Source organism: Leguminivora glycinivorella, chromosome 2, assembly GCF_023078275.1.
Source record: "Leguminivora glycinivorella isolate SPB_JAAS2020 chromosome 2, LegGlyc_1.1, whole genome shotgun sequence".
NCBI lineage: Eukaryota > Metazoa > Arthropoda > Insecta > Lepidoptera > Tortricidae > Leguminivora > Leguminivora glycinivorella.
In genome coordinates, this window is record NC_062972.1 from 27828891 (window position 1) to 27854542 (window position 25652).

At 39.3% G+C, this 25652-nt stretch overlaps 1 protein-coding gene across 3 annotated transcripts in view; it reads left to right on the top strand.

Annotated features, from left to right (window-relative positions):
* Nucleotides 1-25165, top strand: part of LOC125242355 (trichohyalin-like) — a 31773-nt gene extending 6608 nt beyond the window's left edge. For 2 of the 3 annotated variants that reach the window (XM_048151133.1, XM_048151131.1), the window contains exons 3-10: nucleotides 15675-15848; nucleotides 16508-16698; nucleotides 16861-16945; nucleotides 18829-18925; nucleotides 21241-21341; nucleotides 22360-22454; nucleotides 23220-23322; nucleotides 23693-25165. In XM_048151133.1, the coding sequence (XP_048007090.1) occupies nucleotides 15696-15848; nucleotides 16508-16698; nucleotides 16861-16945; nucleotides 18829-18925; nucleotides 21241-21341; nucleotides 22360-22454; nucleotides 23220-23322; nucleotides 23693-24424 (1557 nt within the window). In that variant the 5' untranslated portion in view covers nucleotides 15675-15695 and the 3' untranslated portion in view covers nucleotides 24425-25165. Of the gene's footprint in view, nucleotides 1-3260; nucleotides 3611-15674; nucleotides 15849-16507; nucleotides 16699-16860; nucleotides 16946-18828; nucleotides 18926-21240; nucleotides 21342-22359; nucleotides 22455-23219; nucleotides 23323-23692 lie in introns of those variants that run through there. The other variant, XM_048151132.1, reaches the window with a different exon arrangement.
* The last annotated feature ends 487 nt before the right edge of the window (nucleotides 25166-25652 follow it).

Genomic DNA, 25652 nt, shown 5'->3' on the forward strand with positions numbered 1-25652 from the left:
ATTGGACCTCGCTAAATTTTCATGCCATAGATATTAAGCATTTTCTTGAGGTGTCATCTATTAGGTATATCAGTTTGGCAATCATAATATTATCACAGAATATATAATAGTACAAGTACAGAAGGCCCACTGCTTTGATGTTCACGACATGCCGCCTTTTTAAATGCCTACAAAAGTCTTACAAAGAAACGAGCCGCACGTGCACCGAAGTTTACCAACATAAATGTATGAAATTTTCACCAAACATGGGTATTATAATGAATATTAGGCGTCCGGTGATAAGGTTGCCTATGGATTAAAACGAATTAATACTCAGATAAAATTTTATACTATTATATTCAGCTTTTGGGTACTTTCTAGGTATATATATAGTATTTATACATTTTTGTTTAAGTTCCAACATCACAAGCCTTATTGAACCTCTCCGGGAGACTTAATCAATAGTAGATCTGTGTAAAAATGTCCTATGGTATTTATTTTATTCATGATATTTATTTAACTAAGCATTATTAGCCATTCCACACGCGGACAACGCATATGTACCTAAAAAAACTCACGACGTAAAGTAACAAAAGAAAGTGCGAACGTGCGTTCTGTGAGAATGCGCGCCACCCCTGATTAGGCCGCGAAGTCGCGGCCGCCAGCATGTACTTGTAGCGCGGCGATAGAATCGCGGAGTGAGCCGCCCCTGATATTATAGCAATTTTAACCTCCGGCATAGCAGCTTTTTGGAACTCTTTCTTTGCTGGATGCCACTGCCACGATTATTCTTATTGCTCTTCGTCTTCTGCTATTATCAACTGTATTAGGTATTATTAACTCATACTTACTTTTGACTTCCCAATATGGGGAACATCATTTAAACTACCAATTAATAATCAAAGTTAGCACATAAGGAGTGTAATAGCAAAAAATAGGTAGGTATAACTTATTCGTTACATCTTATAAATATCATACGCTACTTGCGTATTCTTAATCCGTTGAGTGATATCATTGCCAATGTCGAATCACTGAGCGATATAAATTAGGTATACTCGTCGCCCACGCGCTTAGGTTTAAAATAAAGCAATAAGCCCTAGATGTTTGTTACTCGACTCAGTGAGATTGGTCTCTCGTGCATAATATTCCATACTTTTTAATAGTTTATATACATATTGTTACTTGGACTTGTCTTATGGATTATGTTAATTAATTTTTTCTACTCCCGAACTGTTATTCGTCATTTACAGGGTCGTGCATAGATATTTAAAGCCCTACATAAAAGTCTATTCCCCAAAGCCAGCGTCCGCCGGATTTCCGCGCCGCGCAGTATCGAAAACACTGAAAACGCATTGTTTGGCTCTGTAACCATGGCAACGCATTGTTATAACGATACTGCGCGCGTGCGCGGGAAGGCTTTGGGCAGCTGAGCTGACAGTTCAAACCTTTGCGTCAAAATACAGGAAACAGTGTTACGAAAGTTATTCAAGAAAACAATTAAAAACTAAGTGCATGGTCGTAGAAAAAGTGTTGTATGCAACGGTGTTTAACTGAGTCAAAAAATACTCATGACGTCTTCGGCTCGCCTTCGGCTTCGCCTCAAATTGTTACCCACGCCACTCGTCTTTTTTGACCTCCTTTAAACGCATGTTGCATAAAATACTATATCCTATGTGTAGTTTTTCGTCTTAATTCGTTTTTTTAGTAATTTCGTAATCCGACTAAATACCTTTTATTTGGCTTTTCTAACTCCACTTAGGGCCAGTTGCATCATAAACCGTCTATGAAAATTCCCATACAAAAAAATGCGTACGCTAAATTCGATGACAATCGGTTTGGTGCAATGCAATGCAACTGTTTCTTAGAGAAGTTTATTGATGGGTAAATAAGTAGATAAACCTACATGATTATTCTTCATAAAGCTTCATAATATGGAACCGCGAAAATGGTTAAATATATTGAAAACCACATTTCTCCCTGTACAAAAAGGGATGTGTGGCAATCAAATTGAACCCTCTCCCTCTAATTTCTAAACAACTGTCACAGGTCAATTTGTCGCTGACTATACACGAAACCCTAAAAATAACAAAACTTATATTACTTTTACAACTATTGCTTTCACCGAAACTTGGCTGAAAGGCGGCATTAGCCAAGGTTCAACGCGTCATTTATCTTCCTAATAGCTTTCAGTCCTTGGGCCGAGTGTAGGTTTGACATTGGATTGTTGCCAAACGATGCGACAATCTGCCAAGCCTGGAGGCTTCATTGATCTGAACTGAACTGCAGATATAAGATAGAGAAGATAGAAACTATTAGAAGCTAGCCAAGAAGAAATGCCACGGACTTAAGACTACAACGTGATTAGTTGATAAGCTATACAGTCTAACGCAAGTAGTTGCACGATACGATAGGCTTGCATGAGTGCGCGTGACGCGATTTGGCACTAATATCCAGTAAATCATATCATTTATCTTCCTAATTGCTTGTAAAAGAGTCCTTGACATTGGCAAGTTTGATTGTTACCGATACGTCAATTCGCCAAAACTAAGAGGCTGCATAAATTGATCTGAATGCTGCAGATGTAGATTAAGAGCCAGCTCTGAAAAAAAAACCATTTTGAGTGCTACGAAACTAGGTACGAGATCTAGAAGCTACACTTTTTAAGTCCAGCTATATTTGGCGCTATAGGCACGTTAATTGGTACCCTTTTCATCAGCAATTACAAGTAAACAGTCCACCATATTTAAAGCACAGACGCTGTGCCAATATCAAAGCAGTGGCGTCATACAAGTCATACAAGATAGTGTCACCCACACACATCAAAATTAACGCTCGCATTCGCACGGATATACCTACACACAGCGCATCAGTGCGAAGTGACCTCGGACACAATATAATTATATACGCACACAGTAGGTCTTTTCCGATTAGATTTTTTTTCTATTAAAAGTGACTCATCACTGCTGGAAAAAATGATTGATAGTCACCAACGTCAATTTAGATAAACAAAAGGAATAACTCACATAATTTTGTGCTTTCAATGCAATGCTTTTTAACTTAACATCACCTATTTCATTTGTCTAATATAAACCTCCCATGAAGAGAAAGGAGGACTAATCATTCTCGCATATGTGACTCGCATTGACACATGAGAGTCTGCTAAAACTTAGGGTCATTAACTTAAACAAAAATAACGTCTGCGCAGTTCAGCAAGCCTTCTGTTAGTTCGTTGTTTCGCTGTGCTCAAACAATACAGCCAGAAACAATGTAGCCGCCGCGTCAGGAGCTCGTTTTGGACCGAAACGGAGCTAACTGGCCGATCAGGCATACCCAACTTACTTTTACCGCTCATAGTGCTATATTAAACTCTAATTTTATCGCAATAAGAACGGTCATAAGTGATTTAAAAAGTTTGACTATTCAGTATTTCAGACAAAAACCAACTTACGTTTACTTTTTAATTACATGAATTTAGACTTTAATTTCATCGCGTTAAGGCGGTAACGTGTAACAGAAAAGTTCGCGTGTGATTTGAATTTGGAATCGAATCGGAAATTCAAAATGTTTGACACAAATGTTTTGTTTTTAATTTCCGTGAGTGGTTTAACTGGATGTTTATTTGCCTAATGAGGTAAGTTATCTGTGATTAAAATCTAATCGTTTACCTAATGGATAACATTGAAACAAAGAAGAAACCAAAATAGAATAAAATTATAGTAATTATTAGCCAAACAATACATTTTATACCTAATAAATGGATGGATTATTTATATTACGTAGATGTGATCTAGTATTTTCGTAGAATAGGCCGTGACAGACGTACAGGCAGACGAACTTTTGAAGTACGGAACCCAAATTACGGTGGTATACATCACACGCACTGCAAGCAGGATTAGTCGCCATCATAAGCAGGGCGTGTGAAATTGCCTGCGTCTGCAGATATTTTGTCATTCATCAAAAATGAAATCGCTCCTAAAAAATATATTCCAATAATGGTTGTAACTGTTTAAGGAATTCCTGGCATTCAGCGCGGCCATGCAACGCTGTCAATCTTCTTGGCATCCTACCGGACGACACTCATCCTACAATTTGACGCTAACTTATTTTTTACAAATCGGTTTACAAATCGGTACTATTGAATTGCAGAAATTTTTTCGCATATATTTGATTTGTATAATACTTCTTGGCAGAAGTCACGTTTGGCAGAAACACCTTACGCAGAATATGCTTTGGCATAAATCATTTCGCAGATTTTTATAATACCTACCGAATCGTACGTGGCATAATGTTCATGAGCGTAATAGTCTTCTAGTCGAATAGTACTTTTTCGCATTCGCAGATAATTTTGTGCATAATATTTAGGCGGCATAAAGTTGAAATTTGCTTTCTGATAGCGAGTCAGATGTTTTAGGGATGCAAGATACCTAACACTCCTCCTCGCTTCTCTCGTCGTCGTACCTAACGGGGCCTTGGGAATTTCCTTTTCGATAGAGTGTCATAATTCTGCTGTTGTAATAGTATGCTATACGATTATTATGGTACATTACAACAACATTACATACGATTATGCTAAAACAAAGTCGACCAAAGTAATGTTCTGGAAAACAATATTCTGCCAAATGTGTCGTATGGCAGAATATTGTTATAATAACTAAGTTTACTGCTAAATTACCATTCGACCGAAAGTGTTTCTGCGAACCAATTTATGCGAAGTGTGTTTCTGACCAAAATTATTCTGCCCGATGAGGGTAACCCTTACAAATCATCTTTTCGGAAAGGGGTCTCTTTTCTCTGCTAGTAGGGAGCATCCAGCAGTGTGGGACTATTCTTAGCTGATGGGAGCAAAGTGACACTTTTCTGTTCTTGGACGCATTTTTTTCTTACAGTTTTGCATAGGTACCATGTTTTAGTTTTCTGTGTCTCTAGTGGTAGTGACACAATCTTCTATTTTAAAGCAAATGTTTTTTTTATTCCAATTGTAGCCAGGTTTACGCGAATGAAGAGCATTCTGTTACTTATAAAAACATTACCTGACAAACTCCAGTAACTGTAGGTTCGCCATAACTTGCTGTCCTATATTATAGCCATAGATAAGCGAATTAATTTGTCTAATGTTCTGTTATCGCCGCGCCCGCGTCGGCCTCGCCCGCCATTGTTTTCAGCTGGTTCAGGGCGGGGATTCGCAACACTTACAGAGCTACACAGATGACACTGACCAACCAGCGTATAGCGTGATTAACGAGGTTTAAGATTGATTCAGGACAACAACTGATATGAGCTTAGAAAATCCCGACGAATTGAGAATCTCCTCCTCGTTTTTTGAAATCGATTAATAATTTAAAAAATGGAAAATTTGTGCCTTCGGTTAGACGTAAACAAAATTCTCACCCAAGACACACATTTCTGTGCTTGTTAAGACATATGCATGAGACTACTAGAATGAACCACTGAAATAAATATTAATAAATTCACCTTTAGATTCTGCATGTTTGGAAATTCGCGGACCACTTCAATTATTTATAGTGTAAATTGTCTCGTGTGTCCGTACCCGTATAATAGAGGTAAATCTATAATTATAGATTTTTATCTTGTTGGGGCCGATACAAACGATCTGCAACTCAACTTCGCTGCAACGCAAATTGTATGGTAAGTGCACGCTGACGTTTCAGTTGGCTCTTATTGATACGTCAGAACGCTTAGCTATGGAGCTTGGATTTACCAGCGTTAGGTACGGTACCCAAGCAAAGGGAATAACTCATGTCATGATAGGTGCGGCCAAGGTTCGGCAAAAATATATTAAAATATACATTATACACGCCACGTCTCTATTCCCATGATATATTTGTTTCACAAGCTTTTAGGTAGTGTTGTAGGTACTATCAGCAACACATCTTAAAAAAATCTCTATTTGCATGAAAATTAATTAGGTTTACAAAATAAGTTTGTCGCTGTCATAACATTCATAACTATCATAAGAGCCTAAAACACTGTTTTAGAATTTAACCCTAAATGGACTTGAATTTTAAAACAACGGGCACATCAAAAAGATCGTGCACTTAAGGTTCATTCATCGTCATTCTAACATATACAGCATATATCTGAACGAAAAGCCAACACTTAAACCCGTTAACGTTTAGATCATACTGAGTAATTTCTGCTATGGGACCAAGACTGAAATCGCGAAAAAAATATTGAAGCTCCCATAGAAAAATTCAGCTTAACACGACCAAAATATAAGAAACAGCCAATTTTTTTTTAGTAAAAGTCGCTCAGTATGATCTAAACGTTAACGGGTTTAAGTGTTGGCTTTTCAATCAGATACATGCTGTATAATACGAGATTTTGTTCAAGAACTATATACAAGAATATGATGGTTCAGAGTGATCTTGACGAGTGCCTCCAAAGGGATAATAGTTATTTGTTATACAGGGGGGCAAAGTTGTATTTTAACGCCGTGTGGAATTGAAACACACGAGAAGTAAAATACATTTGCACCCGAGTGTAACTCAAAACTTTTCCCCTCACTATAGCGAGGAAACTACAACGCAAAAACTTTTTTCAGTAGTTCCACAGGTGGTAAATCATCTTTATTACTAGATTCACCTACTTTTATCAACTTTGAAGCAGTTAATTTGACTTTATTCAAGGTCAAATTACTTTACCCACTAGTGGATAAAATGCGTTTTTACCCGCTGGTATTAAAGGACAAAACATATGTTTCCAAGCTACACTGAGAGAAATTTGCATTGTGAATTTAACAAGTTCGACTTGTTGCGGTTTATCCGTTTGAATCAACCAAACGTATGTTTAAAACAATATGTGTCAGGTTGTTTTTATAAAATCGACTTGTTGATTCAAATATATTGCCGATTCAAATGACAAGTAGCTTGTTGTTTGAACCAAAGAGCACGTAGGCGCTATTTTAACCAAAAAACTTGTTGAACGAACATGAAAACTGGTTGTATTTTCTCTCAGTGTAGTGAGGGGAAAATAAGTTTATGTACCTCTGCAGCAGGTTACCTCCTGCTTATTTTTATGGTCGTTGCATTTTCGAAATTAACTGAGTGTGCAGTTTATTAGGTCAACCTGCATAATCATCATAAACCAATTACTTACACATGGGCAATTTTTCACCCCGGAAATTATAAAACTTCGCCACTTACCGTAATAGCAGTATTAAGTAGTTCCTTTCAGGAAATTTTCCCATTACGGCCATAAGTCATGCGTGTTTATAAGTATATAACCCATGTGAGTTATGGCAGGTACGGCCTTGGCCGAAATGAGTCGGCTTAATAAATAACTGCGTAACCATCCCTTTTTCCACCCTAAACGAATAGTTTAAGAGCTTGCACTGTTTATGTGCAGCTTTTCCAATCCGCCGCTTTATCCAGTCCGCTAGGTGATGTGATGATGTCTCAGATTGATGAACGTCTATAACCAAACGCATAAAAATATGATCAGTGTGTTATGAGTTCCCAAGGCTCCAGTATCCCAACCATACCCGATCCAATACAGCAGTATAAGAGTTTGGAGCACCATACTACAATTCAGCCTTGAAAGAAATTTTTCTTTCAATGTATTTACTACGTCTACAGCGCGTTTGGTTATGCGATAGACGCAACAATGAACGCATGCGATTTCGGAATGTATGAAAAATGATAAGGCTCTTACCGCAGCGTTATGTCATTTTCCGGACATTCTGTTGATAAAACAACAGCGCGATTAAGAAAACTAATCTGGTCGATAAAACTAGTTTGTCGAAATATCGGCGCTAGCTCTTAGCCCTACCCCGTTGCAAAACTCATAGCGATAGCGTGCAGAGCTCACTTACAGTTCGATGTACAGATGGCCCGATACCAACTTAAAACCTTGGAAATGTAATCACTGACAATCGTGCGAAGGAAATAGACCGAGTAGATCTTCAACCGACTGTTCTGACTAGGAATTCAACGAATTTCCAACTTACTCTTTTATACATATTACATTATACCTAAAAAATTACCTACGATTGTCCATACTAGCGTTTAACCCTACCCAATAACTCTTGGTGTGAAAATATCCCTAACACTTGGGTATACACATCCTAGATATACCATTACAGAACCTCGGAACTTAAATTCTAATCACTGCCAATCGTGTGAAGAAAATAGCTCGCGTTTTAAGAATCGAAGTGCAAAAGTTTTAAGTTTGGCCATAATGTTAAAATCATTTCAGTTGGCGTTTGATGGACTGATTTCAGTCATTTTCGTTTTAGTTGGCGTCTGAAGAGTTTTTCATGTAAATAACAAACTACACTGCGCGATTTAAAGTTGTATGTACTTTACGAGTTCCCAGATTTTTTATTTTCAATATTTTCTAAAGTCTTGGTCGTTCTTGGCTAGACGCCCATCTAGGCGTTTATATGGTGTGTTTGCACTTGCAAATGGGCGAGTGGTCGGTCTCGCACGTCCTATGCTCGCAGCGGGTGAGAATGACCACTTCTGAACAATACAAAACAAATAATCTTTATTGCACACCTCAATAAAGGACAACACAAAAAGATACAAAAAAATAGCAACCCCAACTAAGGTAAACAATTTAAGGCGGTATTTTCGCTCAAGAGCGATCTCATTTCATTTTCAAACATAAATAAATAGCAAATATTGGGTTGGCACAAAAGTAATGACACACTCTACAAAACTCTATACATTTCCTTTCTTAAGTTAATTGTTTTCGATAATATTCTAGTATGTTATAGAACATTCTAGGTACTTCTAATGTGAGGGTATATATAGCCGCCCTCGTGATTGGTTTAGTTAGATTGACATAAAATGGACGAGCGACAAGTTCGAACACTTATACGAGTACTAGTTAGGCCACAGTGCGCGGGCTGCGGCTGACAATATCAACACTGCATTGGACGCTGGAAGTACAAGCCATGCCACGGTGTCCAAATGGTTTGACCGTTTTAAATCAGGAGACAGGAGCCTTGAAAGTCAGTCACGCTCAGGGCGACCACCTGCATTCAATGATGACGATTTACGCCGCGAACTACAGTCGAATCCTGATGCTACTACTCGTGAATTAGCGGAAGCACTTAACTGCAGTCACCACGCTGTGGAATACCATCTGCGTGAGCTTGGGTATCGAAAAGTTTTGGCTCGATGGGTACCGCACATCCTTACCGACGCCAGTCGTGCAGTCCGTGTCGCCATCTGTCAATCACTTTTGCTGCGACCCCGACGTAAAGAGTTTTTGACTGATCTGGTTACGGGAGATGAATCATGGATTTATTATGAGAACGATACACGTCGTGCTTTTTGGCTGCCTCGAGAAGAAACGCCACCAACTCAGCCGAAGCTGAGTCAAAAGAACCGCTTAAAAGTTTTGCTTTGTTGTTTCTGGGACTCGCAAGGCATGCTGTTTCATGAACTATTACACCAATGAAACTGTAAACGCTAACAAATATTCAACACAGCTCACCGAACTATCTTCTGCTATCAAGAAAAAACGACGAAGACGAGCCACTGTAATTTTACTACATGATAACGCTCGACCTCATGTTGCATCTACCGTTCGCCAACAGCTGCAGAACTTGGGCTGGGAGACGATACCCCACCCACCTTATTCTCCAGACCTCGCACCATCAGACTTTCATTTGTTTAGAGCCCTGAAACGACATTTGCAGGGTAAACAATTCAATGATTTCCATGATGTACAGGTGGAGTTGAACAACTTTTTCGAGGCACAGCCATCAGAGTTCTGGGCGAAAGGCATCCAAACTTTGCTGGATCGTTGGCAAGAAGTCATAGATGCTAATGGTGATTACATCATCGACTAAGCTTTTTGTATTATAATAATAATAAAAAATATAAAACGTAAACCAAATGTCTCATTACTTTTGTGCCAACCCAATATTTAGAGACGTTAACATACAGAGTTAGAACAAAGGGTTAGAACGGCCGATGTCTAACTAATCCTGAAATATTGGTATGCGAACAAAATTTCCGAATGCACGAAACACAAAACTTCGAGTTTAAACAGGCAAAGGCGTCGAAGTTTTAATAAGCGCATAAAATTAATTACAGCCCGTCTACATTATGTCTGCACGCCATCGCCTAGAGCTACGTTATTGTACGACATAAAATTATACAAAATAGGAGAGCGCCGCTTTCTACGTAATCTGTCACACTTCCATGTAAAATTTTGTCACGTTTTAATTAATTTCCACAAATAGGTATTTAACAGCACTGTGTATAACTACTATAAGTAAGCCATTTCCTTATCTGCCATAGACTGCCCGATTTGAATTTTATTTATTCGATTTGTTTCCGATATGCCATAATATATCTGTCAGCATCAAAAGTGATTACAGATATTTGAATTGGGCAGATCTTCGCTGTCGATAAATCAGTGCAAGCTTGGCGTAGTATAACCCTTTTGCGAAATAGGGCGTAGCTGGCGGTCGCAATGACAACCCGATATCGATGACTGAAGCCATCCGAGCCGATCCTACCGCAGAATGGGGACAAGGTTAAGTTTGGCGAATGGCCACTGAGCTTTTGACATCTGTTAATGTGAATTATAAAAACAAATGTTACACCTGAACCTGTATATGGTGTCCATCCATTTTTTCCAATGTGTGCCTGTTTGTGGCATCGTAGCTCCCGATTTAAGTTTTTTTTTTGAAAGTTGAATTAGTCGGGAGTGTTCTTACTTCTTAGCCATGTTTCGTGAACATCAGTCCACTATGTCGGGGGTTTTTACAAAATTTTAATTTTGTAGTTAGGTTAGGTTATATTACTTTCAGTCCGTAGTCCGTACCGTATTCTACCTAGCGCTCTTTATCGGTATGGAGGTGCGACAGGTGCATTTCGATCATTATGTAGCGTTAACTATTGTGACTTTGGCTAGGCCCGAACGTAGCGTGCAGCTGTTCCTGCAGGGCAACTAAATTGCCGTCGCAAAGAACTGAAACTATTCCAGTTGATGATATCAGATTTGAGAAGTTATAGGTGGAACGAAAAATGAGTAAATAGTTCCGTAGCTGGCGAAAACCTTTTGTTTCCGAAAGAATGTTCATTTTCCAAGTAGGTATCTACGAGAGGCGGAACCGGAAACTATTATGAAACTGTTTCTGAATTTGAGCGCACGTTGCAGCGAAATATTGTTTCTGAAATAAATAAGAGCGTCAGAAATTGGGAACCTAGTTGTATTTACCCGATGTTTTCAATTATATTCGTAAAAGGAAAATTATAAATAAAATAAATAAATAAATATTATAGGACATTCTTACACAGATTGTCTGAGGCCCACGGTAAGCATAAGAAGGCTTGTGTCACACCGCGCGGCGTGAAGTTTGTAAGAAGAGTTATTACTGCTTTATACTGTGCTTGTGTTGTGGGTACTCAGACAACGATTTATATGTATAATATATAAATACTTATACCAGCTTATACATAGAAAATATCCATGATTCAGGAACAAATATCTGTGCTTATCACACAAATAAATGCCGTTACCGGGATTGGAACCCAGGACCGCGGCGTAGCAGGCAGGGTCACTACCGACTGCGCCAGACCGGTAGTCAATTGGACCTATTCCCTGTAGTCTTATCGCGTAGTTTTACCAGTTGAACAGTTGGGAAACTTGGGAATTTTCTTTCTAATAGACTTACTGATTGTAAAACTGCTTTTTTGTACGAAACCAGATTCGACAACGTTTACGCTACGGCTTACGCTGTTTTGGCTACGGGGTAGGGGATGCGTCCCCATGCGCAGTTATCCCGTCCACATTGTAAGCGCTAAACTTTCGTGCCGCTACTTTTACATGCATGTTCGTTATATAAACCTACATATTAGGTAAAGCGTGAGAATGTAAACTGTCCGTCAATATTCACAGCACGCTACTCCGTACTAATTGTTCAATTACGGAGTCGCGCGCGATTTCACATGCGCGTGTATCGGCGATTACCTGAAGGGTTCTCTATTCTACTTCAAACAAATGTATTATACCATCAAAAACATTTTTAATGTAAAATGTTGCTAATACCTAATACCTTCGTCTGCCAACAAGTTACTAGATCTCATGTGGGAAGCCCTAAATTCACCAACTAACCTCGCTTGCTCGTCTTGGCAGAGGCTTTGTCATGCCCCCAGATATTATATTTGGCGCGAAGACTAGATGTAGGTATATCGTTCATCCTCCGTATCGTATCGTATATCTCTTATGTAGAGAGAGAGAGAGAATCAAAGAGATAACTAGGTACGATACGCTGAGAATGAATGATTGGCACGTTGCTTATGAAGCCACTGCCTATGTCCTCTGTCCTCTATTGCAAACAAGATTAGTAACTATAGTTGCTGGGGCAGATCTTATACCTCGAAAATCCAGTATGCAATACTTCTCAATAATACAGACTGATCATTAGGCTAAAATGAAGGAAATCATTCCATAATGTCATATTTCCAAACAGAGTGATGGTAGGCGGACGAAAATGTTGCCGGATTCTTGGCCACTATCAACTGAATCAAGCGTCTGGCGTTATCTGGCTCGTTAGGTGGAAGACATTCGCTGGGCACTTCTAAATCAGACCAGCCCAAGACCGGTATACAACTTGCCAAAAAAGAGTAGAAATTAAAAAGTGGCAACATTCTCGTGTCATCTTTTTCTCATCAATATGTGTGAGAAAACGAGACGATAGGACGATGTTGCCACTTTTTAATTTCGTTTTTTATGCCAAGATGTAAGAGGCGTGCATGAAGACAGTCACATATGCTCAGCAGTGGGCAAGAACGTAATAAATTATTCTACATGTTTTTATATTTATAGTGTTTGTACTTAGACTTATTTATAGGGTTGACGTCTGAAATTCCTCACCTTTAAACAGAACTCCTCACCAATACTTAGAAGTGACAATATTGACGATATAAACGCTGGCAACGAAGCCTAATAGGTAATAGGTATACATAAATCCATCTAAATCTAGTGCGCACGCATCTTTGTTTGCTAGAGTTAATTAGCTCCAATGTTTGTGGATGTAACATACATGAATATATGACATATGTATATGTCGCAGTAAGATAGATAAAGCCGTTATATAGTTATAACCCTAGGGATATAATTATATGTCGTAACATAGTTAAACGAAAGCGATTAATTGCTATATTACTAGGAATATAACTATAATACTAAACTAGTTTAGTCATATAGTTATATGACTGGATTCAGTTTAGTGAAATGATTGTAGGCAGGAGTGCGGCGGTGCGGCGGAGGTATAGTTATAACCCTAGGGATATAATTATATGCCGTAACATAGCTAAACGAAAGCGATTCCTTACCATCTTACTAGGAATATAATTATAATACGTTACTAGTTCAGTTATATAATTATATCACTGGATTAAACTTAGTCTAGGGATATAATTATAATACGTCTCTAGTTAAGTAATATAGTTATATTACAGGATTAAGTTCAGTAGTATAATTGTAGCAGTGTAGTGCTGCAAATTGCACTATTTGCGATAGTAAATATCATGTTTATCTTAGATTAAATTAAAACTGCCATCGCACAAATCCAAATGCAGATACAATTTAAAAAATGAATAAATCCGATATTATGAAAAGAACCGAAAAGAAATCAAGAATCGGGAAATACCGGGAGCATGCCCTAACTGTTACGTTTTAACTAATATAGCTTGGATTCGTTTGTTTAGTAACCAAACCTTGTGTACTATGTTCGATACAAAATAAACTTTGTTCTAACGTCAGTGACATTGCAACCGAGACTTAATAGGTACATAGTAATACGCGATTAAGTCCCGTTTGCAATTTTAAATACCGTATTATAATTATATTCCTAGTAAGATGGTAATCGCTTTTGTTTAGCTAGTTACGGCATATAATTATATCCCTAGGGTTATAACTATACCTCCGCCGCACCGCCGCACTCCTGCCTACAATCATTTCACTAAACTGAATCTAGTCATATAACTATATGACTAAACTAGTAACGTATTATAGTTATACTCCTAGTAAGATAGCAATTAATCGCTTTCGTTTAACTATGTTACGACGTATAATTATATTCCTAGGGTTATAACTATATAACGGCTTTATCTATCTTACTGCGACATATACACTGCCTATAGCCATGGAATGTTTGCATTAGATTCGCATTCTATACCATGTCTCCCAGTCTTTCCTCTTTAAGTTATCAAATTGTAGAAGTTCTAGGATTTTTTTTCCGAACTTTATGTATAATTTATTGTATAGTTAGTTAGACTTCAGTAGTTATACCTACTGTGACCATGGCATAAATTGTAGCAATTGTGCATCGATATCAATTAACTCTACGATACATTACGTTTAGAATATAGCAGTTCGTTAGGTAAACTCCATCGGACGCCACACATCGCGCGTCTTTTAGAATCTTATGCTAATGTGCAAATGTTCGTGTTGGACTGTAACCGTAGGCCGTCAGTTGATGTTTTTTTTGGCGATCAAAAAGTTCCGTCTTACATTGGGTATGTCAGTCCATTTTTTAAAACGCAGCTATATTTCCGAGCTCATATAACCCGGCAACCTTCAAATCAAGAGTGAACAGGCATCTTCTGGGCGAGCTCATCATCGTAACTCTTTGCCTTTGGCTAGTCTGTGGTCAAGAGTAAGCCCATTTATAATAAAAAAAAAAAAAAAAGCAGGAGAGGTTTTCTCAATACAAATTCTCTCAGCTGTTTCCTCAGGAATCATTTTTAAACTTTGAGAGATTATTATTAGGTATTTGTGTTCACACAACGGCCAACACCGGCCTGCCGATTTAAATCATGTTGGTCCCTAATTATGAATGAACGGTAACGAGCAACACCTAATAAACCCATCAGTCTCACGCCTCGCTGCTTCAGGAATTTGATTGGCAATTACTGCTCACTCACGAGCCATTGCGCTCGAGTACCCACTGGGTTATGTAGATTTCAACGCGGACTTGCTTGTCTTGCTTAGTCTCAGTGTGAAATGAAGTATCTAAGTAGCCTTTCAATGAACGATTTAGATCCTTTAAAAAATCTTCAACAGGTGAACGAAAAATAGCAAATTAAACTAAACTATAAAATGGGCTTATTCATGACCCCAGACACTGACGCGAAGACGTGGCTTAGGATAGAGCAACTCCCAGAAGGTGCCTGTTCATATAGACGCCGGCAACGGATTTCACTCCTTGGCAGTGCGTATAAGAAACGAAGAAGCAAAGCGCTTTATGCGAATTGGTGCAATATCTACCACGTCAGGGTAGAAACCGGCCGTGCGTCTAAAAGTCCGATGATAGAATGGGGATGTTGGAATAAGCTCGATTGAATTGACGATCTGGCGCGGACGCGTACTACCTAACGATACCCCAGCCCCAAGAGCCAGGTGTATGGTATATTTACAGTACTTATATGTAATGATCAAGTCGGCAAAGAGCCTTATTTGCCGTATGGTCCCCTGGCAGAGTAGTTAAAGGCATCGGCATCCTTACACGTGTTTCTCATCATTTTCTCTTCGTACGAGTTAGCAACTAGCTACCTACTTTGCTGTACTTGCCGTACTTGGCTATATGTATGTATGTGTTTGGTTTCAACACTTGCGAGTTCTCTTTATTGTTGAGTAAACTTTTTGAAATGTTTGTTTTAGCTATGTTCTGTTGTTTTAAAATTAACAATAGCCTTCTTTTGTTACAGCGCTACCTAGGGCTTCCCGTAATGCTAAAAGCGGGTGAATACTCCCCGAACAACCCCCTTATACGGGGCGAGAGGTCGTCCGGCGACGCGTTACTAGGACTAGGGGAGTATGAACGAAGAAGGAACACGCTTAGGAAGCTGCGACAGCAACAGTATAGAGAATATCTCGACCAGGTTAGTCCCTTGTAATACAACACAAGAACCTCATACGGGGCGAGATGGGGCTTTTATAAACGTTATTAGTTAACTATAAAAATAACGAACTTTGTCAGGTCCAAGAGGCGCCAGAATGAGTTACACCTTCTTATGGCTCTACAAATAAAATCGTGTCCGATGGCAGCCTTCGTTGTTTATGAAAATGTAGAATTAGAAAATAAATTAGAAAATGATAACTGTAGAACCGGCATTATAAAATTACAACTCAGGCATAAGCAGTAAGTATGCAGTGCACCAATACAAACTATTTTTATAATCTACTAGACATTGCCACCAATACAAACTCTTTTTATAATCTACTAGCATTGCCCGCGGCTTCGCTCGCGTTAAATTCGAAAATTGTGGAATGCTCCATACAAACTCTCCCCTCCCCATTTTAGGGAAGTGGGGGGTTAGAAAGAGACAAAAAGTAGCCTATGTCATCCATCCTTTTAACTATGTCGAGTTAAAAAATCACGTCAATTCGTCGTTTCGTTTTGCCATGAAAGACGGACAAACAAACAGACACACACTTTCCCATTTATAATAGTAGTATGGATTTTATCAAATACAGCGGAACTGATTCTCTATACATCTAAAACTTATTCCTGAATCTAACATAACCTTTCCATCTCCAGCAAGCGAAGAAAAAGCAAGAAGAGAAAGAACAAGCAGAACGAGAGAGAAGAGAGCGCGAGCAACGGGAGAGAGAGCGAGAAGAACGCGAACGAGAGAGGGAGATAGAACGACTGGAAAGAGATAGAGTCAGCCCGGAGCGGCCGCGGGCGTTCATCAACACTGTGTTTAGTGCTACGCAGACTTTTACCAGGTAAGTGTTTTAGTTTTTAGTTGTTTCGTCGTAAGACAACTGAGTGCTTGTATTAGAAGTAACTACTGTAAATATCGATTATACTTGTTCTTATACATCATATTTTAAAATAAATACCTGCCTTATTTATTTTAAATAAAATTAGGTTTTTTCTGTTTCCAGCAAAGTAGACACCGCTGTGCAGACGACCACGGCAGGCAGGCCTCTCTCGGTGGCCGTGCAGACGGACGACGCTGAATTCTACAGGGTAATCCTGTACAACATACTTACTTAGAGTAGATAGTAAATAAATACAACTGACAAGTTGTTGTACATATCGATTTAATAAAGCTTAAGCCCGCTCCAGACTATGCGCGCGAATCACGGCGCGATGCCGCGAACGCGAGTGTGGAACTTTCTGCGTATCGAATCTACACTCGCGTTCGCGGCGTCGCTCCGTGATTCTCGCGCTTAGTCTCGAGCGGGCTTTAGGTTAGCCTTACAAATATGTAAGGTCCGACCGAGATCTCGGTCTCGGTCTCGGTCTCGGCATTCTCGGCCGAAAATCGGGCCGAGATCTCGGTCTCGGTTCTCGGCCAAAATGGGCCGAGATTCTCGGCAAAACCGAGACTGCGATTTTGAATTTATTGCGCACTCGCGTCCGGTTTTTAGCTTTCAGTTTGTTACATCGCCCGTTTGGTATCCCGATTTTAGTGATTTTGGTAGGGTCTTTATCGACATTTTAAGCCAAAAGCAAACAAATACCTAGGTATAACTCATAAAAGAGTGTAAAATATTTACGACAACTTGATGTGTGTGGAAGACAACGACGACGCGAAAAATCAAAGCAGCAGGTTAGAATAATACCTACCTTACATGATAGAAATGGCGAATTACGGAATATCTGACGAAATTTTGAGCTTTGTGGATGCTGTTTTGAGTTTTTTTAATGAGTATTGGTTTTTCATAGTCATGTTTATGATATACATACATACAATTTTGGAAATAATCGCTATCAAAAAAAATAGTTCGTGTCCCTTAACTTTGAATCATGTGCCTAAAAATACGTCAAAATCAAAGTAAAGCTTAGTAAAGACTTTCAAGTAAAACCTGGAAAACTATCCGTAGAAAACACAATTCGACAACCTGTTTTATGATTTCTTGCAAAGAGTCACAAAAAATCAGGGTATTAAACGCGCGTGTAAAACCTCTGAAATTGCATGCCTCTATAGGCTATGGCGACTGCTTACTACCGGGCGAGCCGTATAGTTGTTTTTGTCACTGACGTAGTCTATTATGCTACGGTAGATAGGTAAGGAGTGCGGGTAGGTTTGGGTAGTTACGGAACCAAACACTAAGCAGGACCCAACATACTCTTGGTTTCCTGGTTAATAGGCGAATTTCGATTATGAAAACATTTTTTTGTAAAAATGGCATATTTTTTACTGTTTTACAAATTCTCGGTCTCGGCCGAGAATCAAATTGAATCTCGGTCTCGGTCTCGTTCTCGGCCGAGACAAAAATATCGTTCTCGGTCGGACCTTACAAATATGTATCAATATAGTCACATAAACTGTAAGACTTTTTCTTCCTGCAGCGTCTCGCCATAATAGTTTACTCTTTACTACTGATACCTAAGTGGGTCCATTTAGACGGTACGAGAACTCGTATACGAGAACTGTCAAAGTAAAACGTGTAATTACAGTACAAAGACTGCCATCTCTCGACACAAGCTTAAAAATTTTGAACCTCGGTTTTGACAATTTGGCCCATATTATTAGCTTGATATGTGTTAAAATGTCAAATATTAATATTAGAGCCATCTAGCCGCATTCCCCAAAGGCGTAACGCCATCTAGGCCACCGTACCTTTTTCTCTATGGCTTTGAGGTACGTTTTTTTCTTAGACTTTATCCGTCTATACGAAGTTACATATCAGCACTACTTTGAAAAAAACTTGTATCTTCTTGAAGAGAAAAATGTATTAAGTATGTATGGAATGCATATAGACTTACTACGTTTTGTCTTTGAGGAGCAGTGTGAGATACGAGATTTTTTCAAAGTAGTGACAATATGTCTTTGATAGGTGTAATTACTAAGTATCACCGATACGATAAGCCACGATTTGCCCTAATATTATATTTCGTTGCAGTTGTCGTCGCCGTTGAAATGTCCGCTGACGCAGGCGGAGCGCGAGCTGTCCCCGCGCACGGTGGCGCCCGAGCGGCGCAGCCTGCCCGACTTGGGGCGTGAGTTCAACTAACACTTTCATATGTGGAGTAAAGTCGCCGTCAATAGAATTTGTGAACAATGTAAACAAACCTTGTAGTCAAAATAAATTAATGTCTTTAATTTCCATTCTAAGGGTCCCCCCACATCTAGCGTCTCGCGAGCGTCGCGTCGGGCCAACTGTATGGGCAAAGCCTGACGCCGCGTCGACGCGTCTTTTTTCATACAGTTGGCCCGATGCGACGCTCGCGAGACGTTAGTTGTGGGGGGACCCTTAGAATGGACTCTGGAAGGGACTCATCAGATACTGGCTAAATCCATGTGTTATTTAATCAATTCATCTCACATTATAATCCTCAACCTTTAAAATAATAAAATTGTGCTAAAATATTGATATTTTATATAATGGTTTGTTTACATTGTTGACAATTTCTATTGACAGCGATTTTATAATACATTAACACCACATGTAAACTTTACGTCTGTCTGAGTGCACATTTGCACAACCACATTACTCACATTAGGTACTTAAAATTTGACAGTCCTAAATAAATAAATAAATATTGGGGACACCTTACACCACAGACCAACCCCTATAGACATCCATTACAAGACGACTCGCGGTCACCAGCCTTACTTGTATTTGCCATAATATAAGCGCGGGCGCTCGCCGTGCCCGATCAGTAACGACCAAGTAACCGACCCGAAAGCAGCTCGTGTTTTTCGCAATAAAAAAATTGAAAAAGGGTATTTTGATGCCTTAAAGATGTCCACCTGTAGTGTGAAATGGTGTGGAAAGGTAACAAGAAGTTCAAATTTAAATACGGACGAAATAAGTCATATTTGTAATTTATTCAGAGCCGGCATAGGTCAACTTACACTGGCCACTTACGCGACAGTAGAGGGACAGTCATACTTCTGTCCCTTTTCATCTGGCGCGACTGCCTGCCGTCCTTGAAACGACCAATCGCAGCGCGCTAAACACATTCCCCTCCCGCTCCTCGCGCCCCAAGCACTGGTGATTTGTAGCACGCACAAAATTTACAATATTGGCACTCTATAGGAGGTTCTCTGTGCCTTACACAGATCAACTTAGCCCCAAACTAAGCAAAGCTTGTACTATGGGCACTAAGCGACGATTTTCATACTTAAATAGATAAATACATACTTATATACATAGAAAACATCCATGACTCAGGAACAAATATCTGTGTTCATCACACAAATAAATGCCCTTACCGGGATTCGAACCCAGGACCGCGGCTTATCAGGCAGGGTCACTACCGACTGAGCCAGACCGGTCGTCAGCGGCGTCAGCGTCAAATAAAGTCCGGAAAGACCTGTGTGCGGGCTTCAAGTGACTGAATCGCATCAGATCGCACAGGAAAGGAGCGAATCCACTTCGAGCGAGTCGCTGGGCCAGCTGCAAAAGTGGATGGCGTATTTATCAATGAATTCATTCATAATTTCTCCATGCTCTTTTTACAGCTGATAGTACAGTCGCCCAAGAAAATGGTCTACCAGTTTTTACAAAAGTTTCTGTGAGCTCTAACGATCGCTAAGGTTGACTTGACACATGGCATGACGTAAACATCATATATAGACAGAGCGATTGTCACTGAAATAATATTATTGCAAGCAGAAATTGACCTTGTTGTCTCATGACGTTTAAACGAACCTCACCCGTAGGGTGGTAAACCACATTTTTGGTCGACTGTAATATTAGTAAACGCAAAAACGACGGGGTGTTATAACACCCTATGATGTTATAACTTATAAGTTTGACGTGTCTGTCTGTTTGTGACATCGTAGCTCCTGAAGGGATGAAGTTTTTTTTTGTTTGAAAGCTGAATTAGTCCGGGAGTGTTATTAGCCATGTTTGATGGAAATCGGTCCTCTATGTTAGAGGTTTTTCAAAATTTAATTTTTGTACGATTTTATACAATCCAAAATGGGTGGTATAGCACTCATTACACACACCGGTCACACGGCTAAGGGAGACCACGACTCGACCCTGAATAGCTGTCAAACTTCGGTTCTGTAGGTGTCCTTTCTTTTTTTTTACTTTTTATACCACGTCGGTGGCAAACAGGTATACGGCCCGCCTGATGGAAAGCGGTCACCGTAACCTATGGACGCCCGCAACTCAAGGGGTGTCACGCGCGCGTTGCCGACCCAGTAGAAACTTGTACACTCCTTTTTTGAAGGACCCCATACTGTAGTTCATCGGGATATATATCTTTCTGTACGATATTACTTTTATCTAACCGAGCAGTGATGACTAGGATGGTCTTATAGCATGGGATAGCTCTCATATAAATCTAATGTATTCCAGAGTCATTGTGCCGTCCAGAGCGAGGCACGGGCGCGGAGCGATACAAGCCTTCTTTGCTGGACGCCGACGCTGTACAGCAGCGGAACGCTATGGCCGAAAAGGTAAGCTGTAGTGTCAATCTGACATGGACTTTCAATAGGGACTGAGCTCACACTTTTTTTGCCATACTAAATTGAACTTTATCACCGGTGCAGAAAGGCGTTCTTATCAGACTAGTAAAAGTGTGTCCACATGAGAGGGTCAAAGTTGGGGCTGGTGTCCCTCTCGCACGTGTGACCAGTGTTAAAGAGATTACTATAGTAGTAGTATTTTTACCTGTATGATAACTAAGTTTATAAACTTCTTAAATTATTTTTGTATTATATCGAGGCAAGGATATTAATACCTTGTAACGAATTGGTAAGTCATTATTATGAAGCCATAAAACCAAAGATTTGCGCAATTAAAAAAAACCTTTAATTCGGTATTAGTAGATTTGGTAGTAACTTTGAATATTGACTGGTATCCCCAAATAATGACAGTGATGACGTCATTCAAATAATTTTGACAGTGGCAATAAGTGCGAGAGGGACACCAGCCCCAACTTTACCCTCTCATGTGGACACACTTTTTGGCCTAACAACTGAATCTAGCTTAATAATATATAAATCTATGCAATCTGAAGACAGCATGAGCAGATGGCTGCATTCACTCACAGAATATATAATAGTACCCTTACAGAAGGCTCATTTTGAAGTTCACAAAATGCCGCTTTTTTAAATTCTTACCTACATTAACAAACGGACTGCACGCGAGCATCCGACATTAAATACATTCAGCACAGGAAGTCATCAAATACCGCAATGTAGTAAAAGCGCGGCGATAGAATCGAGTTCCGCCCCTGATACCGCATTCACTCGCAGAGAGATAAACCCTTATTCATAAACGTTCACTAAAGTTATCAAGCCGATAAAGTTCGTTTGCCCCTTTCCGACATATTGGTGTGATAGAAAGAGACAAACGAATATCGACTTAATAACTAGTGAACGTTTATGAATTAGGGGAAAGCCTACATAGTCAAACCTAAGGTGCTGGGCCCTAGACACTCATATTTTTCGATATTATTTTGATATTTTTCAGGAGGCCGCTGCCAAACGCCAGTACTATCAGCAAGAGCTCAAGAACCAGATACTTGAGCAGCAACGTATTCGGGAGGAAAGGAAAGCGAGGGAAAAGTGAGTTTTAACTTGTATCAAATAATAATCATCATCAAATATCTATTTAGCGACCACGATCATACACCTCTCTTTGTCTGTTTTCCCATTCCTAAACATAGTATTATTATTATGTATATGTCGGCGGACGAACGAAGAATCCGCCATATCACGAGATTCCTAGGCATATCGTGAAACGGCGCCAAATCATGATTTGGCGTAGTAACATTCGCCATAACGTTCAAAACTCACCGTAATAATTTGCCCAGTGACGTTTCAGCAGATCATCTATATCATGAAACGCCGCCATTTCGTGATTTCACCAAGTAAAACCCGCCATCATTTAGGCAGATCATGTCCTAGGCATATCAATTCAAAAAACCATAATAAGTACAATATTAAATTAAAAACTTTGTAGTTAACAAATGAAATGAAAAGAGACTTGTATTATTACCTAATTGGAATAAATATTAATAAATAATAATTATATACATTAGACTAATTTAGACTAATATTGACTGGGATATAGACCGTGATTACCTTTTTGTTTTCTGTGATCATGATGCATGTAACTGCGTCGAAATATCGAGAGCTCGACAAAACTCTCGATAATTGCCACCTTAAATAACTTTTTAAGTAAGCAAGTAAATACACTTTCATATAAATCAATCGCAATGGTTAGGTTAATCGCAATCGCAATATTAGGGTTATTTTAGTCTAAAGGTAAATGTACCTAATCTACGTATGTACCGTAACTACCATAACATTAAAACGTTCATGTTGCAGGTTGCTAGAGGCGGCGGAGATGCGGCGGCTAGAAGAACAACTTCGAATGCTACGTGGAGCTCAGGAGCTCGAGCTTAACAAGCACGCCGCACAACAACATCAAGTACCTACTTCCTTATTCCTTTTTAGAAGACTACACCCGAGACTATACACGAAAACTAAACTTACGGCTCGTATATACGACCAGACCATATGGAAACCGCTGATGGCTCTGGTATTCATACAAATTCGTCTTTTGTGTCGGCTATTGGTCTGGTTGAAATAATCCCGCATTGTGGCTGAGGACTATAAAATAAATAATCTAAAAAGAAGAAAAAAGTTATTGTGAATGACAATGACGAACTATAAAGGTGACATTAATGTCAGTATCCATTTATTTCATGCTATGTATGAAATTTTGTCAATTTAGCTCAATCACTTGACAGCTTGCAATCAATCGACCAGTATCATAATACTTGTATTTATATTTTCAGATGAAAGAAAACGCAACAGACTACGAAAAGAAGCGAACGGCGCTACAAAAAGAAATAGACTTGGAGCAACATGCGCTGATCCGCGCGCGCACACACACGCACACTTCTCACAGCGACGGACTGCCTTCCAAGCCCTCCAAGATCCCCTTCTACTGCCCCGCCGTCCACAAGAACAAGGAGAAGAAACACTTCTCCACGAACATTCCAGATCATTCCATCTTCTCACCGAATTACGACGTCGATACATATCTCCGAAAGAATCTTAACCCTTCCAAGGAGATGCTGAGTTCTCGGCTAGATACGTCGAGTTCCGAATGCCTCGCGTCCAAATATCTCGCCCGGTACGACCGGGAATCCAGGCTAACAGACAGAAGTGATAAAGCGGAGAGAAGAGACAAAGAGGATAATAGATTAAGTAAAAAAGTAGTTGTAGAAGCTATAGTACACGACCGTCCGAAATACGAGCCTAAAGAAATCGATAACCCTATACCCGTGTTAAGACATTCACCGGTCAATGTAAGGACTGTCCAGAAAAATACAGATTTAAGCGAAGCGATGCAAGTTGTAGATGATAAGTGGAAAGTGCCTGTTGTTCAGAAGAATATTCTGAAGAGTTTGCCAAACGAGGAGGGGAAGAGCGTGAGCATTCTCACGCAGCTGGGGTCCATTAGGAGGCAGCTTCAGCTGGAACAGTTGAAGCTGGATAAGATGCTGACGAAAGACAGCGCTTGAGGTGCTAGTTATGTGTAGTCTTAACGGCCTCGAAAATATAACTGCGTTTAAGTGCAGTTTTATAATACTGAGGGATTTTGGCGTTGTGGTGATGTAAGAATGTGTTTGATAGTCCTGCTAAAAAATTAAAAAGACTGGAAGTAGACGAAAAATTGATGCAGGGGTATATTTTTTCACGATTTTCATATCGGTCTCACGAGAAACCTTTTCAGAACGACCATTAATTATAAACATTTGGATCACGACCCCAAAATCGCCCGGTAAAAGTAAAAACAAAAACCATATGATGTTGTAAATTAGATTATTGAAATGTTACCAGCATGTCTAACATGTTTTACTAATAATGCTTCTGCTTACATAATAATGGCCTAAGTATGACCTACAGTACGATTATCATAAGTTAACGATTCGGGTTTATATCTATCGTGCTCGCACTTATGCGATCCCGATAAGAGCCAAAGCTGAAGGGTAAAAGCCGAATCGTTAGCCGATTTTAATCGCACTGTAACCATAAAAATATACCAATAATGTAATATACAATTTCTGCATTTACCAGTTCTCCCAGGCTACGTTCTAAGATCTCAATTATTTTATAATTTGTTCAAATACCATTAAATATTGATCCAACAAAAAAAGAGAGACAAATTAGTATTTTGTGCTATTTTGACACCAATTTTAATTATTTGTATTTGAATTAAAAATGATAACAATACTCCGTACTTTTAGGTACATAAAATAATGTACAGATGTAGTGGGAAGGGAAGGGGGGGGGATAAGGGAGTTCGGAAACGTTCGTATTTGTCATGCTAGTTCAGTCAATGTCAGTACATCTTGTACTGAGACTGACTGAAATAGCATGACACGTTCGTACGTTTCCGTAACAATACGAAGGCAACTCTTTTCGAACTACATCTGTATTCCCAACCAACCAAATACAAAACCAAATGGATCTTTCACTGAGCTTCTTATTTGGGCGTGTAATGTTTTAATTTACTCTCAAGTTATTGCGTTTATTTATTAAATACCTAAAAATACAGACTATAGGTAACAGAATACTAATCCGTAGATTATTAATGTATTACCTAGTTCAAATGGATATTTTTTTTAGTTTACTAGATCAATAACTTGAATAATAATTAAATAATGCCAAAGTTAACTATTTGCATGTCAATTATTTTGTATATTAAGTTTTAGCATGTGTAATACGTAACCAGTTCAATGTTTTTTA